This window comes from Peromyscus eremicus, chromosome 5, assembly GCF_949786415.1.
Source record: "Peromyscus eremicus chromosome 5, PerEre_H2_v1, whole genome shotgun sequence".
Classification (NCBI taxonomy): domain Eukaryota; kingdom Metazoa; phylum Chordata; class Mammalia; order Rodentia; family Cricetidae; genus Peromyscus; species Peromyscus eremicus.
In genome coordinates, this window is record NC_081420.1 from 14,927,721 (window position 1) to 14,946,710 (window position 18,990).

General features: G+C 52.7%; 1 protein-coding gene across 1 annotated transcript in view; it reads left to right on the top strand.

Moving 5' to 3' along the window:
- Positions 1–8,591, top strand: part of Phf2 (PHD finger protein 2) — a 73,004-nt gene extending 64,413 nt beyond the window's left edge. Inside the window, exons 18-22 of the mRNA XM_059262987.1 lie at positions 2,344–2,615; positions 4,292–4,387; positions 4,870–4,979; positions 5,558–5,939; positions 6,648–8,591. Coding sequence (XP_059118970.1) covers positions 2,344–2,615; positions 4,292–4,387; positions 4,870–4,979; positions 5,558–5,939; positions 6,648–6,736 — 949 coding nt within the window. The 3' untranslated portion in view covers positions 6,737–8,591. The remainder of the gene's footprint in view (positions 1–2,343; positions 2,616–4,291; positions 4,388–4,869; positions 4,980–5,557; positions 5,940–6,647) is intronic.
- Positions 8,592–18,990: the final 10,399 nt, after the last annotated feature.

The window sequence follows — 18,990 nt, forward strand, 5'->3', positions numbered from 1 at the left end:
GGTCCTTCAGCCGGTACATAAGGCGGGGGGGTGGGGGGGGTTCTGCCCACCTCTGTCTCACACGTGTGTCATCTTGAGCAAGTGGAGGGAAGCATGGAGGGGATACCTGGTCTGCACAATGCTGTGTGCTCTCACTGCCATTCATTACCATTCTGGTCCTGGGCTTGTCATGAGATCATCTCCTAACACCCTCTTCTCAGAGGCTGGCATGCTTTCTCCTGCCAAGGTCTTTCTAAAAGTGCTCCAGATACTTGGATGCTGTTCCCAGGATATAGCAAGGTAGAAGCTGGAGACAAGAGGACTTTGATGCAAGAGTCTCAGGAGAAAAGGGACCAAAGAGTACAGGGTAGGGACAGTGGGATCTTATGTGCCTCTAGTATGGACCATGATAGACTGATGTAGGTGGCTGATGTAGCTGGTACCCCTGGTACTGATAGAGTTCTTCTTCACCAGCTGGAGTAAGCCATTCTTTTCTAGGCTGGGCTCAGCTATAGGGCTGCTGAGCTAAACTAAGTACCAGGAAGTCCCCCGAGGGAGCTCTCACTGGGCCAGGTCATCATGGAGTCATGGGAAGTTTGGCTCTTTGCTTGGGCATCAGGTGACATTTGGATCTGTGCTAGACCCTGACTCAGAATCTCCTGGCAGGGCCTAGGTGTAGGCACTTTTAAAGCAGTTCAGGTGGCTCTAGCTTATACAGGTGGGGAGTCTAGGCTGGAGGAGGTGAGCAGGCTGGGCCAGCACAGGGTGCTGAGGAAGCAGGAGCTGGATCCTGTTGGGAGATCTGGTGGAGATTGTGGAGACTACCCAGGAGTGGCTTAAAACCTAGCCCCAAGAGCCTTTGCAGTTCAGCAGCAGCCAGGCCTCAGGTCTATGGTATAATGGTGAGCACTGCTCCCTGAACTTAGTTTGGCATGCTCTTTCTGGAAGTCAGGGCACCAGTGCAGCCGAGATGAGGGCATGGGACAGTAGATAAGGACATTGCTAGACAAGCACAAAAAGGGCATGGCAACAAGGACTCCACAGAAGAATGCACATGGAACTCTATGGGCATTCCTCCATGGAGCTAGAGGAGAGGAAGACTGGGGAGCAAGAGAAAGCTTGCAAGTCTGCATTGAGGGACCCAGAGAGGGGAGCCTGGCTGAGCTCAGATGTGTTGTTGCAGATACAGATATGGGTGTGCATACAGGTGTACATGGGGAGAGTGCAGAGCTGAGTACAGGTAGAGGAATGTGTGGAGGCAGGTGTAGATGAGGGTATACATGCAGGTGTAGATGAGGGTATACATGCAGATGTAGGTGAGGGCATACATGCAGGTGTAGGTGAGGGTATGCATGCAGATGTAGATGAGGATATACATGCAGGTGTAGGTGAGGGTATACATGCAGGTGTAGGTGAGGGTATACGTGCAGGTGTAGGTGAGGGCATACGTGCAGGTGTAGTTGAGGATATACGTGCAGGTGTAGATGAGGATATACGTGCAGGCGTAGGCGAGGGTATACATGCAGGTGTAGGTGAGGGCATACATGCAGGTATGCATGAAGGTTTAGGTACAGGTGCAGATATAGATGAGGGTGCAGGTATGGATGTATATGCAGGTGTAGGTGTGGATGTAGATGAGTGTGAGTATAGGTATAGGTGAGCGTGTGTGTGTGTGTGTGTGTGTGTGTGTGTGTGTGTGTGTGTGTGTGTGTACAGGTGGACATGAGGGTGTAGGTATAGATGAGGATGGGGTACAGGTATATATGTATGGATGCAGGTGTGGGTGAGGGTATATGTGTCAATGAGGGTATGGATTCATACTTGGGCATGGATCACCTTGGTATAGTGTGTCATGGGAGAGAAGTGAGGACTTCTCCATTTCAATGTAAGAGTGAGGAGAAGGAATGCTCCTGGCTAGGACTGAGGTCAAGGTCAGCCATGGAAGGGCATAGAGAGCTGGCAGGGTACAGGACTCAGGCAGCTGAGCCTCTGGCCAACTCACATTGTAAGAACCAGTGCATGACGGTGTAAGACCTCAGCTGCTCCCTCTGCCCACCTCGTGCATTTCCCTGTGACCCAGCTCCATCCCAAGAGCCCCTTTCCCTCCCCAGAGTGTGGCTGAGTGTACAGAGGAGCCTGACAGGCCTTTCCCACTGTTAAGTCACCAGCCCGTGTGCATCACTCTGTCATCTACTGGCTGTCCAGGCCGAGTGTGTGTGCAGCTCTGGGCTTTGGGCTCCAGTAACAGCACCTTGAACTACAAATTGTGGATCGTGGGCTACGGGCGCTAGTCTGTGGTCCAAATGTCCTGGGCTGTGGGTCAAGGGCCATGGCTGAGTGCTTGTTGTCTCTCTGTGTCCCCAGCCAGCCCCCTGCCTCCCCCAGCACACAGGAAGCCATTCAGGGAATGCTGTCCATGGCCAACCTGCAGGCCTCGGACTCCTGCCTGCAGACCACATGGGGCACTGGCCAGGCCAAGGGTGGTTCGCTGGCAGCTCACGGTGCCCGGAAGAATGGCGGTGGCAGCAAAAGCACGGGCAAACGCCTGCTGAAGAGGACTGCCAAGAACAGTGTGGATCTGGAGGACTACGAGGAGCAGGACCACCTGGATGCCTGCTTCAAGGACTCAGACTACGGTGAGTGTGGCTGCAGGCAGGGCTGCTGCCTGTAGGGGGCAGCACTGGCTAGGACCTGGTCAAGGAGGCCGGGGATCTACAGTCCAGACTCTAAACTCCATCTTGGGCTGGGGTGTGGTGGTGCCTGCCTTTAATCCCAGCACTCCAGAGACACAGACAAGGCGGATCTCTGTGCTCTGGGCCACCCTGATCTACATAGTAAATTCCAAGGCTAGCCAGGGCTGTATAGTAAGACCCCGTGTCAAACAAAATACGATCCTTTGGTGGCCTCGGTACTCCAGCCATGGTCCTTTTCAGAATGTCTGCCCTATGAGGAAACTTTGTCCCCATCCACAGTTCGTCGCTCCCCTAGCCCTGACCACTTGTCAGGTTCTTCAGATCTCTGTGGATCTGTTTTAGACACATTATCTAAATGGATCTTATAACATGTGACTCTTTGTGGGGCCCTCCATACCGTGGCATGTGCCAGAATTTCCTTCCTTTTTCAGGCTGAGTAATATTCTTTCCTGTGTGTAGGAAGTGTACTGTAAGTCCATGCGTGTGTTCATCCCTGGCCTTGGCCTCTTCTTTTGGCTGATGTGAACCTGTGGGTACAGGTTCCTCTTGGGACCTGTACTCTTGTCCTGCTGCTGTGTTTCTGAGTGGGCCCTGCTGGGTCAAAGGTCACTGTGTATTTAGCTTTCTGAGGTCTTGCCTGACAGGTGTCTTTGCAGCTGAGCATTTAGCAGTGACAGGGCTTTGGGGTCACTGTACCCACCCTGTCTGTAAGATGGAAAAACTGAGGCCTGAGGATGACCCTGCAGCCATATGTGAGGTCAGAAACCAACAAGGCTCTGGCCTTCTGCCATGGGCACAACCACCAGGCCTCCGACCAGCAGAATCTGCCGGACTTAGGCACCCGATTTCTTCACCCCACCTGAGGGAACATTCCAACAGTGTTGCTGGCCCGGGCTTCTCACCCCCATGGCTGACTGGGTTTAGTCCAGTACCCTCCTGGTGGCCAGAGCCTGGGATTTACTGATGGAGGCCCCCGTGAGAGCTCCTGAAAGAGGGCTCTGCCCTGCAGCTGCTGCAGATCCAGGCCCCGTGGTGTGTGAGCGTTCTACATTGATGGACAGACTGACAGCAAAGCGAACTCCTGTCTCCACTCTTTGTGGGTTGGAGGGCCAGGGCTGCTGCCACCCACAGAATCACCAGTATTGGAGAGTCCTCAATTGGCCTTGTTGATCGGGGAAGTAGGACCCACAGTGCAGGGGTCACTGGGGGAGGGGTGCCCCGAACCAGGGAAGCACCCCAATGGCCATGTAAGCTACGAGGCAAGCACCTTCTTCCGATTTGCTAGGAGGGTCTTGGGGCCTCAGACACAGTGGAATTAGCCCAGCTGCTTCAGTTTCTCACTCCCCACTGCAGCAGCCTCCAGAAGGACTGCATGTCTCAGGCTCTTGAAGCCCCTGTGAGCAGTGATCCCAAGTGCTGAGGGCTTTCAGGCCCCAGGCCATCCTGGGGTGGGTGCGGCTGGCAGCCTGTGCATGCCCGCCTGCCACGTGTAGGTGCCCTTGCTATGGGCAAGTCTGAGAACCTAAGGACAGATCCCTGGGTCCCGGCAGCGGCAGCCCCTCCCCAGCCCTGGCTGCACCCAGCCACTCAGGGGTCTGCTCTCTTATTGCCTCCTTCAGTTTACCCCTCACTGGAGTCTGACGAAGATAATCCTGTCTTCAAGTCCCGGTCAAAGAAGAGGAAAGGCTCAGATGATGCCCCCTACAGCCCCACAGGTAGAGCCGGGCTGGGGGTCTGACACGGGGCCACTGAGGACATAGGCGTGGCTCTAGGCATGTCCAGAAGAGTTTGGACAGCTCCCCATAGGGCCCTGACTGGGGCTCTGCCTTGTGTATTGGGACCTCTGAGCCTAGACCTTACTCTAGAACCTTCTCACTTGGGCCCCTCCTTTCCAGTGTCCTCGGTTAGAAGATCCAGGAGGGGCACCAGACACGTGCTGGGGTGGTGGGTGGGATCAGGCATGCCCACCCCTTTCCAGGTCCCCTGCCTACCTGGCTTTCCTTGCCCAGTTTGCTGGGCCTCCTATACTCCCTCATAGATACCTCAGCGTGGCACCAACCTGGGGAGAACAGATGTGATATGGCTTCCCGTCCAGAAAGTTAGATGCTTGTGGTGCCCCAGACTCAGAGATGGTCTGGGGTAAATGGGCCACTACTTCCAGAGCCTGATTGGTTGGCCTTCCCTGTGTCTTCCACAGCCAGGGTTGGCCCGTCGGTGCCAAGACAGGACAGGCCTGTGCGTGAAGGGACCAGAGTGGCCTCCATCGAGACTGGGCTGGCAGCTGCTGCAGCCAAGCTGTCCCAGCAGGTGAGGAGACTGAGGGCCCTTACAAGAGGAAGTCTCCATTGTGTGAAATTAGGCTGGCCTCCAGATACCTCAGCCACTGCCTCCTGGGTGGAGATTGCCAGGCTAGGGACTGTCAGGCCGCATAGTGGCTCCAGATTCCAAGGAGGTACACAGCCCCATGCCCCTTAGCCAGACAGGCACCTCTCACTGACATATGGTTGCTCTCTGGTGCCCAGGATGCCCTCATTAAATGCCCCTGGGACCTCCTCTCATCCCCTGGGGTCCTGGCGCTTTAAGTGGTGCGCACAGGCAGGAGCTGCCCCCCCCCCCCCCCCCCCCCCCCCCCGTCTCCACCTGCTCCTCCCATCTCCTCTCATTGGTCATCTCTTGGCAGAACTCACAGTGGCTAGCGTGGGCCAGACTTTCCGCCCTGGGCTCGGTGGGAGAGGCCTCCCAGCCACTGTTCTCTGTGCTCCCTACCTGGTGGAGGTCCGAGCCCCCTGAAGCCTGCATCTGGGTGGAGGCAGAGTTGGCTGTGCCCCACTGTGGTGTATCTGGGGCAGCTGATGGGTAGCACAACTTCCACACTTTGTTCTTAGGAGGAGCAGAAAAACAGGAAGAAGAAGAACACCAAAAGGAAGCCGACTCCTAACACTGCCTCCCCCTCCATCTCCACCTCCACCTCCACGGGTACCACCTCGGCCTCCACCACCCCAGCCTCCACCACCCCAGCCTCCACCACCCCAGCCTCCACCACCCCGGCCTCCACCAGCACAGCCAGCAGCCAGGCCTCACAGGAGGGCAGCTCACCTGAGCCCCCACCTGAATCCCACAGCAGTAGCCTGGCTGACCACGAATATACAGCAGCCGGCACATTCTCAGGGGCCCAGGCTGGCCGTGCCTCCCAGCCCATGGCCCCCGGAGTCTTTCTCACACAGAGGCGGCCTTCTGCATCATCCCCCAACAACACTGCTGCCAAAGGTACCCCTTTTGCCCTCTCTGCCCCTGCCCTTAGGAAGAACACTGTAAGGGGGATTCTGGCCTCAGGACGGCAGGTGCTGGGCATCTGAGACAGTTAATGTCCATGCATCTGCACGGCCCCCACCCTTCACATGAGTGTTTGCTGCTGGCCTGCTTAGTCGAGTGAAAGAAATAGGCTAAAGTCAGGAGACATGGCCTGAACAGGCCTTATCAATTACAAACTGAAGGACTGACTAGTCCTCAGCTCAGGGCGCTGACTCAGGCATGTGGTCAGCCATTTGCCACAGGTGAAGATGGGTATGATATGAGCCAGGCTGGTGAGTTAAGCCCCTCTGTGGGTGAGTATCATACCAGCCAGGCCTGTGGCACCCCTGTAGTCTCCTTCATCCCACCTACCTCCGCTCCAGCCTGAGCCTAGTGGTCCAAGTTTGGTGGCATGGATATTTACTGGTGGTACTTGAGATGGCCCTGTTGCCAGGGGTTGGGGCCCAGGGTGGCCTCACTTCCTAGCCACGCCATCCTGAACCAAGTCCATGATGGTCTCTGTACCTCCGAGCACTTGGGCTCCATGAGGGACTTCTGAGCCCAAGGCTCAGCCTAGCTGGCTGGTTATATAGAGGTGGGTGGCACTTAGGGGCCTGTGGGATCCCTTCCTGCTCTAGCTGTCACTCTTGATTAAAAAAAAAAAATCTCTCCTCACCTCTGTAGGAAAGCGTACAAAAAAGGGCATGGCCACCGCCAAGCAAAGGCTTGGAAAGATCTTGAAGATCCATCGGAATGGGAAACTGCTCCTCTAAGGCTTGGGAAGCCAGGATCCTTCTGCTCTGCTCAGGACCCCCGGAGCCCCGCTACATCAGCCCCTCCCAGGAGGGTGGCTGTGCCGCCTGGCCCAGGAGGGCCTTGCCTCCTCCCAGCCACCTCTCCCCAACACGAGCATCTGTCCCTTGAGCAGGTGGAGCGAGCGGAGCATGGCCGTCCCTTGTTGTGAACATGGACATCCTTTCTCAAGTCGCTTAGAGTGACCAGTTCCTGAAAGTGGCCCTGCCATCTTTAGGACCATTCCGGTTTCAGGACAGCCTCCAGGCACCCCACCAGAGCCTGGTGACCTCTATGGCTCTGCTTGGGAGCATGAGGCCTTCAAGGAAGGCGAAGTGAGCCACGCTCACCAGCCCGAGTCCGAGCTGGCCCCAGGCTGGCAGCCTCCAAAGGCGTAAAACAAGGCAAAGAAAGGACACAGAAAGAGAGGAGCTGTGGGGTATTGAATGTCCCCTCCCTCCTCTTCCTGAGTGAGTCTTACGGCACTTGGCCAGTGAGGAGAGGTTGCCCCAGCTTCCTGGCCGGCAGGTAGCAGGCTAGATAGTGGGTGTCACACCCCGAATGCCTGGGGACATTTGCGGTTGTCAGGACCCACAGTTAGGTTGGTGTGTTAGTGGGTGGAGGAGCCACTGTGGGGTCACAGGGGAAGGGTGACAGCTCAGCCACGTCTTAGGGTCCAGGGGACCCAGGCTAAGCCACGTGGAGGGGCCCCACTCTGGAACAGCACTTCTAGGCCAAGGCACCCTGCCCTGAGTGGGCAGACAGGTGGGCAGGGCCACAGGGCTGGAGCCAGCATGGCAGCGCTTGTCTGAGCCCCTGGGTGGCATCATGAGCATGGGCCAACCCAGGTGGCGTGTCCACCCATCGACACAGAGGGGCTGGGTTTGTTTCTCAGGCAATCCTGTATTTTCATTTTAGATGTATTTCCGGAAGCATATTTTTCATAGAATGTAGCGTGTAAATAGCTTTTTAAATGACTTCTTTTTTATAAGAGCAAAAGTATCTCTAGGAATTTCTTTCTATAGAGTCCTTCATTAACCTTTATACGAGTTTTTGCTCCCCTCTCCCTGGCTCTGATGGATGGTCGGGTTCCGACCCCCACCCCTTTTCTTTCTTTCTTTCTCTCTTTCTTTCCTTTTGTTACTCTTCTTACTTTTCCTCGTAGGAACTAAGGTATTGCCTGAAAAACAACGGCGTCTGCGCAGCCTTACACTCTGTCTCTCAGAGCGGATAGTACACAGATTCCCTCCCACACGCCCTGAAGCCGCGTCTCCAATCTCACACCAGCTCTTCGCTCTCCTTCTTGTATGACGAGGGGTCGGGGATGCAGTTATTTTACTAGCACCTTGTGAAGTATTTGTGTTTCGTGATGCTGTAATTTATTAATGTTTGTAGCTTTTTATATTTGTACATTTCTTATGAGGTTTGTTTCTACACCCGTTACCCGGATGTGTTGTCCATGAGGAGATGCAGCTTGGCGGAGGCCTTATTCACTCCCATTTGACCTGTTTGGAGGGACGCCATCCCCAGGGCCCGGGGCTGGGAGAGGGGCATCTCGCGGGCCCCAGGCTTACTCAGAACTGGTGTTTTTAAAGTTTCCTTGACCCTGTCCTTGTGAACATTTCTATAATCTTAACCCGGGCATCAAGCTGTTTTCTCTTCTCTTTTTAATTTTATTATTATTTTGGCGACATGTACATTTCTAACAAAGTTTATCGTGGCTATTAAAGTGTTCTATTTCCCAGTTCATATTACTCTTGTATCGAGTCCATGAGGTCTAAGGCAACTTAGACCAAAGTTTTAAAAAAGTAAAACTATTTCAGGTTTTGTACAGAACCATGTCTTTGTCGTACTTGCCTCCTTCACCGCCCTTCTGTCACCCCATGGGACACGTGAAGATGGGGCCAGCTCCCCCCGCCTGGGCCGTGGGTGCAGCGCTCCCCGGGGAGAGCCTCAGATTGTACTCCGAAGCCACCCTGCCTCGAAATGTCAAGCAGGAGTGTGCATTCAGAAGAACTCTTGGGGTCCCCAGGGTGGCAGCCTGAGTGAGACCCTAGCCCTGTAGGCCAGCCAGAGCCCAGTGAGGAGGCCTCCATCCTTCCTGCGCTCCCCACGGTGTGAGGCTTACTTGGCTCCAGTGGGCTCTGGCCAGAGGCATCCCTGGGGGGCCTCTTTTGGCCACCATTGATGTTATTTGCAGCCAGGCACCCGCAGCTGCCCTTCCCATGCCATTCCCTAAAATGTCATCACAGGATGTCCGGCGTGCAGGTCTGAAGACGCTCAGCAAAGGCTGCCAGATGAGGCTCAGTTCCGTTTCGGGAGGAAGCTGATGACAACAGGTGACCAGCCACAGAGCACATGTGAGTCTCTCAGGCAGCACCGCAGGCCCCTGTATCCTCCCAGCCCCGTGTGCCCCTGGGTGTCACCCAGCGATAGTGACCAGAGCTGGACACGAGGGTGGGCTCCCATTTTCCAGATAATGAGCTGGAGGCCAGTCTGCAGCCAAGGTCATCTAGATACAAGGAGCTAGCAGGAGACCTCTCTGCCAACACCCTTAGCAAGCCTGGAAGCAGATGCCCAGGGGATGGGTACGGACTGGTGGCTGTCATTCCTTGTGCCTACTGACATGTGACACGTCACATGACCTTGGGGGAGCCCCTCTTCTTTAAGCATTATGTTCTCTGGAGCCTGCTGGATGCTCAGAAGAGAGGCTCCAACCTGAGCTGTGACTGAGCCCTGTGGTGGGGGAGGGGCAGCTACACCCCCTTTTCCATGGGGGTGGGTCCCAGTGTTGCCACTAGGTGGCGCCTTGGGCCCATGCTGAGCTGCAGGCTTCAGGCACCTGGGTGTGTATGCCCTCTCCTGCCCTCAACCCTAATGAGCCACAGGGTGGTCTATGGCTCTCCTCCCACCCCCAGAGATTACTCTGGGTTGCCTCCACCTTATCCCTGAAACATAGGAGTCAGCACCCAGCCCGGGGTACCTCCATGCAGCCACACCCCAAGTCCAACATCTGGGCCTCACACCACCCTCAGGTGGGCAAGGCTTGGAGCCCAGGATTCCTGCAGCAGGCTGATCTATCCACCCCCTTCCCAAGGTGGCTCTGGGGCTGTCAGGGAGCTGAGGATCTTGGGTCTGGGAAGAACTTCCCAAGGCCACCCAGCATTTCCCAGGGCCTGGCTCCAATCCATGCTGCCTTCCAACCAGCCTGTACCATGTGGAGAGCTTTTACTGTGTGCCGGGCAGCCTGTATGTCTGTGGGCAAAGAACACAGGAAGGACCCACCAGGCACGACTCCTTCCTTCTCCACCATCACTGGCTTTTGTGAGCTTCTAGGAAGAGTCAGTGCAGCCCAATTGGAGCTGACACTTTCCTGGTCAGCCAGACCTCAGGCTTCTCAGACAGACCCATGGGCCAAAACAAAATGAGGGACCATGGCTACCCCTGAGCAGGCCCCAGGGAGCCCACATTGAGGAGGTGGCCCAAGTAGGCAGAGGGAGAAGTGAGCCAGAAGCAAGGGACCCTCCCACCCCGTCCCAGCATGTTCTCATCTTCTCTATGCATGGCAGGAGAGCAGCAACATGGTGGCTCCCTATTCCCGTGTGCCCTCCTTCTTTAGATACCTAGACCCTTTGTCCACCTGGTCCTCAAGCCAGTCCCTGAACCTGTTGTTGGAAGAAATGGATCTTATTGAGAGCCCGTGGGGGGCAGTGCTCAGAATGAACACCAGGGGGCAGGGCAGGGCTGGGAACAGGCCAGTGACCAACGGTTACTTCTCCCCCAGGGCATAAAACAAAGTTATAAACACGTGCTGGGAAGGAGACGAGGAAAATGGCATCGGTTCAGTCAGTAGCTACCCTAAGCACAAGTGTCAATATTGTCTCTTATACACAGGACATCACACATGACACAACCACTCTCTGAAAAAGGTCTTGCAAGAGTGTTTTACTTATGGGGAAACTGAGGCACAGTACTTTACAGCTGCTAGAGCAGACTTTAAGTGAAGCCCAATCAGTTCCACTACTTTTGGGCTTTTGAGAGGTACTCTCCTGCAGATGGTGGCCAGGAGGGCAGCTCTCAAGGTTTCCCTGAGGCCTAGACCCCTGCAAGGGTCTCAGTCAGCGCCCTCCACCTAGACCCCTGCAAGGGTCTCAGTCAGCGCCCTCCATCCACCTAGACCCCTGCAAGGGTCTCAGTCAGCGCCCTCCACCTAGACCCCTGCAAGGGTCTCAGTCAGTGCCCTCCACCTAGACCCCTGCAAGGGTCTCAGTCAGAGCCCTCCATCCACCTAGACCCCTGCAAGGGTCTCAGTTGCCACCCTCCACCACTCCCTCTCCTCTGGGTCCTTTTCTGTCCCCAGACTTATCTGGGTCTGCATCCACCCTAGACTGCTCTGCCTTAAACAAGGGTCGCACTTTGCAGATGGGGACACTAAGGCAGGGCAGGCCTGGGACACATGGCCACCAAAGGTCCATGGCATCAGAAAACTGGACACTGGTTCAGTCGGAGAGCTGAGGGTCCACTGTCAAGTGTCACTGTAGTCCTCTGAGAAGGTGCCACAAGAACTTGGAGTAAGTCATAGGGTATCAGGACTGAGGGTCAGAGCTTTCCTAAGTGTTCCTGTAGCTGGTGTGGTCACATTTCCCATGTGTCTGCTGTGTGCTGGCCAGAGCGCCCCCCCCCCATTCTTGTGACTTACTTTGCTCTTAAGCCTAGGCCCATGGAAGAGGCAGCTGGGTACATGTCAGCCTTTCTGAGGGGGTGACTTGAGCACACAGAGCACTGAGACCCTGAAGGGAGGCATGGGGCAAAGGCCCTGGGGCAGGATCAAGTTTGTTGAGGAGGAGCTGGGAGGCAATGTAGATGGAAAGAAGAGGTTGGGAACTCCCTCCCTTCCCCATCCCTTGACAAGCCCTCGCCCACTCTGGCTATGTAGGCTCAGCTCTGTCATCTGCAGAGTGGGCAGAACAGCCCTGACTTCCCTCAGAGGAACTCTAGGCTAACTTCTCCCCACCAGGACCCTGTAGGAAGTGATCCTGCCCAGAGGACCTGGCTTCCTCTGTGACTTTGGGCAGGGCCATTTCCCTCTCCTGGCCATTTCTTTCTTTTTTTTAAAGATAGATTTATTTATTTGTTTGTGTATTTGTTAGACAGTATCCTGCCCGTGTGTATGCCTGCATGCCAGAAGATCTCATTATAGATGGCTGTGAACCACCATGTGGGTGCTGGGAATTGAACTCAGGACCTCTGGAAGAGCAGCCAGTGCTCTTAACTTCTGAGCCATTGAGCCATCTCTCCAGCCCCTCCTGGCCATTTCTTTCTTTCTTCCTCTTCCTTCCTTCCTTTCTTTCTTTTTTTCCTGAGACAGGGTTTCTCTGTATAGCTTTGGAGCCTGTTCTGGAACTCACCCTGTATACCAGACTGACCTCGAACTTACAGAGATCTGCCTACTTCTGCCTCCCGAGTGCTGGGATTAAAGGCGTGTGCCACCACCACCACCACCCCTCCTGGCCATTTCTTGCATTGCTGTCTTGATAAAAGGTCGTTTCCAGCTGGAAGAGGAAGGAATCATGTCCTCCTTCCTGTGGCCAGGTCTACCCCGGGAGCTTCTGCAGCGGGATGGCTGGTCCTGAGATGTGAGGGCAGGTGGAGGCTGCCTCCAGCTGCATAGCGATGCCAGGCAACCTTGAACCCCTGTGGCCAGAGCCTTCTGGGGTGTTCTCCCGACTCAATGCTTAATTAAACACTTAGTGTTCCTGGGTCTTGGTGTCCTTATAATCTAGACTTTGTCACATTTTGCAACTCACACTCTTTTTTGTGTCCAGACCCACCCCCCTACCCTGGCCACAGGCTCTATTGAGAAGTGGACATGCTGGGTGGTGTCCACTATGGAGTGAGGGAAGGCCATGGGAGGGGAGCCGGCCAGTCTGCCTGCAGCCTAACAGATGGTGTCCTCTCTCTTGAGCCGCCCACTGCTCAGTCTGAGTCCAGCCAGCCTCCTTCTCAACCCCCCCCCCCCCCCCCCCCCCGCCAGGGATGCCACCTCGGCAGAAAAATGATGCAGTTCCATTAACATCTGACACGGATTTGCTGGCCCCAAACAGACGAGTACGGTGTAAACACCCGGCGCTGGGCCCTAGCCCGGCCTCTGCATGATCCCAGTAATTAATTGTCCTCTGTTGGCCGGGCCACACTGGGCCCCTTGATGCAGCCTGAGTAGTTTCCAAATCGGAATCCGGCCCTGCCCCTGTGCATGGTGTTTACCAAACAGCGGATGTACTGGGCATGGCAGGAAGGAGCAGAAAGAGGGGGTGAGTCTCACTTCTGGTACTGATGTCAGGGTGGGGTCCTTCTTTGCCTTCCCCCATCCAGTGAGCAGGAACCTTAGCTTTCTCTTTGTAAAATGGGGCAATAGTGCCGTTCTCCCAACGTGGCTGAGCTTGAGCCAAGTGCAATGGGGTCTGAGTGTAAATGCCACCCACGACCGATTTCTGGGGCTATCTAGCCTTGAATGGGAGAGGACAGACTGAGTGTCACACAGGAGACTGGAGACACTTCCATTCATGTTGGTTAATTTAATAAGCACACAGGCCACTTAGATATCATTTCAACTGTCTTTTTTTTTTCCTTTTTGCCACAGAGGGACATTTCTTTCTGTGCATTGTCCAATAGTAATAGACCAATTATTATTTCTTTTATGTGTCTCATAGGGAGCTTTTTTCTTATGAGACAGAGTCTCATATAGCCCAGGTTGGCTTCAAACTCTCTATGTAGCTGAGGATAACCTTGATTCTCCTGTACCCATCTCCTGAGTGCTGGGTTTACAGGTATGTACCACCACACTGGTTTAATGTGGTACCCAGGGTGTTGTGCAAGATAGGCAAGCACCCTCTAGCTGAGCCCCATGCACGTCCAGGAACTCTTATATAAACATGTGGAGTTCCCTGGGCAGTGGGATTGGTTCCAGGGTGCAGCTGGCCCTGGCTGGAGAAATGTCAGTGTTTTTTTTCTCCTTTGGCAGTTGAGGAGAACAGCATGCCCCTTTTTTCTAGGGCCCTTCATGATCTGGGAGCTCTGACCACTTGGGAGGAGTTCCCATGAGCTGCGACCTGGGAATAACCATGATCCCCTGGGGCACCACCAGGATTACAGTGATAAACTGCATCATCTCTATGCCAGCTCCTGGAAGGGCCATATGGAGTCACTGGGTCCTTCTCACTGGTCAGAAAGCCACCCATTTCCCCTTAGTTGGGGAGACAAAACCTGCTTCTTTGCTGTGAACTGCCTGGCTCTGCCTTCCAGACACAGTGCAGTTCATGGCTGGGGGTCAGCATGTCCCGGCCACATTTGGGATCTATGTTATGTGTCATACTGGTACCACAGGGGACCTGGTTTCCCAGTGGGTGGGTTGCTCCTGCCATGGAATCACCATCACTCTCTGGGTGCTGGGTTAGGGTTGCCTGTGGTAGTGGCCTGCCAGGGTGGCTGGCTTCTGTTCATAGGGAGCAGCTAGGGTTGGGGGCACACCTAGGTGACAGTTCTGGGTTTTCCTCTTCTGTATTTTCCCTCTGGGCTTGTTTATTTATTGTTGACGTAAACTTCGTATCATTTAGTTGTTTCCATGGCTTTGTGTGTGTCTCCAGCCCATCAAATCCTTTGCCCTTTCCTTGGATGGACAGACTGCAGATCTAAGAGACAATTCTGAATGTTGTCCAGGGCCTCAGGCTGCATTTTGCTGGTTCAGAGAGGAGGGGCCCAGTACAGAGACCACACCCCGAACAAGGGCCTGTTTGGGTCTCACTGCCTCGTCACCCCTATATTCAGCTTTGACACACCATCTCTTTTGGTCACTGTCCATTTCAACCTGTCAACATTCTGCTCCCCCACCCTCTCAAGTCCCACAGCTAAGCAGGGAATGACATCCTTGGGGCGGTCAAGTGTTGTGGAATAGAATATTTATTTAACTATGTAAAGATGTGTTGCTGTTTCACCTTGCCTGCCTAAGGTACCTGATTGGTCTAATAAAAAGCTGAACAGCCAATAGCTAGGTAGAGGAGGATAGGTGGGGCTGCTAGGCAGAGAGAAAAGGGGACAGACAGACACACATGGAGGAAGCAGGAAAGCAGGACAGATAGTATGTAGATGAGGTAAACGAGCCTCCGGGTGGCACATAGATTAATAGAAATGGGTTAACAAGTTAAAAAGGAGCTAGTTAGAAACAAGCCTAAGCTAAGGCCAAGCATTCATAATTAATAATAAGTCTCCATGTCATGATTTGGGGGCTGGTGGTCCAAGAAAGTTTGCTACAGTCAAGCAAGCCTCCCCATGGCCCAATTTGTCTCAGAAGACAGTCTGTATACTTGACCCTATACCCAATGGTATGGAGCCATGATGGTGGACAGGATGTTTAGTTCATGGAGGTTGGAGTGATCAGGCCCCTGGAAGAGACAGAGTAGAACAGTAATGGTTTTTAGAAGAGGAACTACCTGAGTGGGTCTTACAAAGAGAGATGGTGGCCTGCTAAAGAAGGAAGGAGATTCCAAGCAAGAGATTCCAATCCCCTATGGTTTACGGGAAGAAGTGGGGGACACGGAGGGACAGTGGACAGGTATGTCAGCCAACATGAGTGACACTGGGAGCTTGGATACGTTCTGGGGCAGCGGGGAGTAGGCTGTGCTGAGCCAGACCAGCCAGATTAAGACAGACAGCATCCGGGTGGCCCTGCTGAGGTCTGGGGTTATCACCGCTTCCTCCTGTGAGGGCCGGGTGATTCATGGGCTCTGGGCACTGGACAGGTGGTCAGGGGCCTGAGTGGGAGGCAGATCAAGTTGCTTGCACCTTTGGTGGGCAAACCAGGGCCTCCCAGAAGCCCAGAAGGCGGAGGCCACAGTCTGGAAATTGCCAAAGCACCTATGACACACAAGCAGTCTCTGTTCTCCCGTTCCACGCTCAGGCTAAGGTGTCACTCATTACCTCCTGAATAGTCTGCGTCACCCTGAAGTTGGCTGAGCTCAGTGAGATGGAAGCCATCTTTCTGGGCAGCCCAGGGTGGGATGTGTAAACCAATGCCACAAGGAACTCTGGTTCTGTCAGCTCCTGTCCTAGTTCCTACCCTGTTGGTCATACAGGGGTCAAAAGTGACATAAATCTGCTCAGTGCCCATCCCATCCATCCCCTCTAACAGCAACTATGTCTGGCGCCTGTGAGAGAGTCATGTCTTCTCTGGATGGGGAGCCCACAGAAGCCCAGGTCCTGGGAGCCATGAGTCAGGCAGGGCGATACATGTGACTTTCTGAGGGAGGCATGCCTCTGGAAGCAGAAATGAGAATGGAGAGCAAGATCTGAAGATTAGGAAGGAGGGAGGTCCAAAGTTGGGTCCAAGGCCGGGTCATGGAGAGGACAGGATGGATTTGAGAAGTCCTCCTAGAAACCTCAGGGAACTTAGAAAAGATGCTGAGCTAAGAGAAGTGGGGTTGCTTGGAAAGTGAACGCCACCCTTTTGCAGCAGAGTCATTGTTAGCATTCAGACATCTGTACTGGACTGTCCTTAGGGTCCTGACAGGATATGGCCTCAGCTGCAGCACTAAGAGCACCCCTGCTCATTCCCTACGTTCCCTTATAAAAGGCGGGCCTTGTCCACCTCCTGTCTCTCTCTCTCCACTGCTCTTGTCCCCAGGGGAAGATCTCTGCCCCTTCTCTTCTTCCTCTTCTTCTTCTCTCCTCAGCTCTTGTCTCCCCAATAAACCCTCCATGTGAGTTGTGTTGTGTGGCATGACTTTTTGGGGTCCCTTGGCTCCAACCCACCAAGGTCGCCTTCCACCATTTTAAAATAAAGTTTAACAGTCATCACCCCAGGCCCAAGTGTGGAAATGTTCACACCACTGCAGTTGGTACCAAAGATGTAGCTAACAGGACTGAATATAGAAGTTGAAATTTTTACTTAGTTTTAATTACTTTGCTTTAAATTTAAACAGCAGAATAAAATCCAGTGGAATAGAAGATAGAAAAACAATAGGGGAAAAAATCCATGAAAACCAAAAATTGATATTTTAAGATCCATAATATCAGTATAGCACTCCCTAGAGAAGACAAAACAAACAAAAAACAATACGAACAAGACAAAAATCCAGAGAGAGTGCACATGGCAAATGCCACAGACAGAAGCTTGGCTGTGAGGGTTGTAGATTCCGTAGGTTTAGTCAGGGCTGGAAATAGCAACAGGACTGGACAGATGGCTCAGTGGTTAAGAGCCCTTCTTTCAGAGGACCTAAGTTCAGTCCCCAGCACCCATGTCAGGAGGCTCACAACCACCTGTTACTCAAGCTCTGTGGGGGTCTGATGCTCTTTTCTGGCCTCTGTGGCCTCCCCTTCTCTCTCTCTCTCTCTCTCTCTCTCTCTCTCTCTCTCTCTCTCTCTCTCACACACACACACACACACACAGACACACAAATAAAAATGAAAAAAAGTACTTTAAAAATGAAAATGGCAACAAGTGCAGGGCTGGGGATGGTTGAGCAGGTAAGAGCGCTTGCTGGGCAAGTATGAGGACCCAAGTTCAAATCCCCAGCACCCACATAAAAATCTGGGTGTAGTCACCCATGCCTTTAACTCCATGAGGACCTGAGTTCAAATCCCCAGCACCTACATAAAAATCTGGGTGTAGTCACCCACGCCTTTAACTCCAGGGCTGTGGAAAGTAGAGACAGGAGGATTGCTGGGACTTGCTGGCTTCTAGCTCAGCTCCAGTGAGAGACTCTGTCTTGAGAGAATAGTGTAGACAGTGATAGAGCAGGATACACAATGCCTTCCTCTAGCCTCCCCGCACAATGGATGGATAGACTTGTACATGTACATGCATGTACACCACACACATGCTCACAGACATGTGAATAAAATAAAAAATAAAAAACCCAAAAATCACAACAGTGAAATATTATGATCAACTGAGTTTGACCATTTGTCAACTTAGATGACTTGGGAAGTTCCTTGAAAAACATAAATGAGGAAAAAAGATCAAGAAAAAAACAGAAAATCCAGTTAGCTCTCTGCACATAAAAAGTTTGCACTCATAATTAAAAGGCCCTCTAACAAAGAAGTCTAGGCTCAGATGACATCATTGGTGAATCACGGTGAACATTTTATGATGATATATTATAAGTCTTTTTCTGAGAATAGAGAATGGAGCAATACTTCTCACTGTATTCTACATGGCTAGAGTTATTTCAGTCTCAAAAGTAGAATTAGGCTGGCTAGTGTCTCATCAGGGAGTTTGCTGCCATGACAACCTGGAGGTAATTCCAGGGACCCACAAGTAGAAAGAGTTAGGTTGTCCTCTGACTTCCACACACGAGTCAAGGCACGTGTACCTCTCTCCTCAAAAAACAAATTTGATTTAAAAAAAAAATGAAAACCATTCTTTGTGTATACAGACAGACTCTCATAAAAACAGAAAATAAAATCCAACAGTGTGTAAAAGGCAATATGTTGTATTTCAAGACAGCTAATATCCAAAAGGCAAAGCTGATCTTACCATCAAATCAATTCAGTTCTCCATATAGGGAGAATAAAGAAGAAAAACATATGATTAAAACTGCCTGATAAATTATGTAGCTATGTAGCACAATGGCTTCTCAGAGCATAAGAACAGAAGGGGTTGTCTTTGTCTTGATTGAGATGATCTGTGCATGATGTTTCATGGTAAGGAAGCTAAATCTTTTCCCTAAGAACAGAATTGAGGTAAGGATGTCCACTCTCAACCTTTTTATTCACTGTTGTACTTTGCCAGTGCAATAAGACAAGAAAAATAAATCAAAGACATACAGATTACATGACATCCACAGATGGTGCTATCATTTTCTTTTTTTTCTTTTTCTTTTTGGTTTTTCGAGACAGGGTTTCTCTGTGTAGCTTTGCGCCTCTCCTGGAACTCACTTGGTAGCCCAGGCTAGCCTCGAACTCACAGAGATCCGCCTGGCTCTGCCTCCCGAGTGCTGGGATTAAAGGAGTGCGCCACCACCACCCGGCCGGTGCTATCATTTTCAAAGACTTTTTTTAATTCTACAAAGAACTTCTGGAACAACTCTGTGCAAAAAAAAAAAAAAAAAAATACAGAGCATAAATCAGCTGTGTGTGTGTGTGTGTGTGTGTGTGTGTGTGTGTGTGTGCAAGTGCATGCTTGTGCTCTCATGCAAGTGTTTGCTAAGATGGAAGATACTGCAAAGGCCAGCATGTTGAG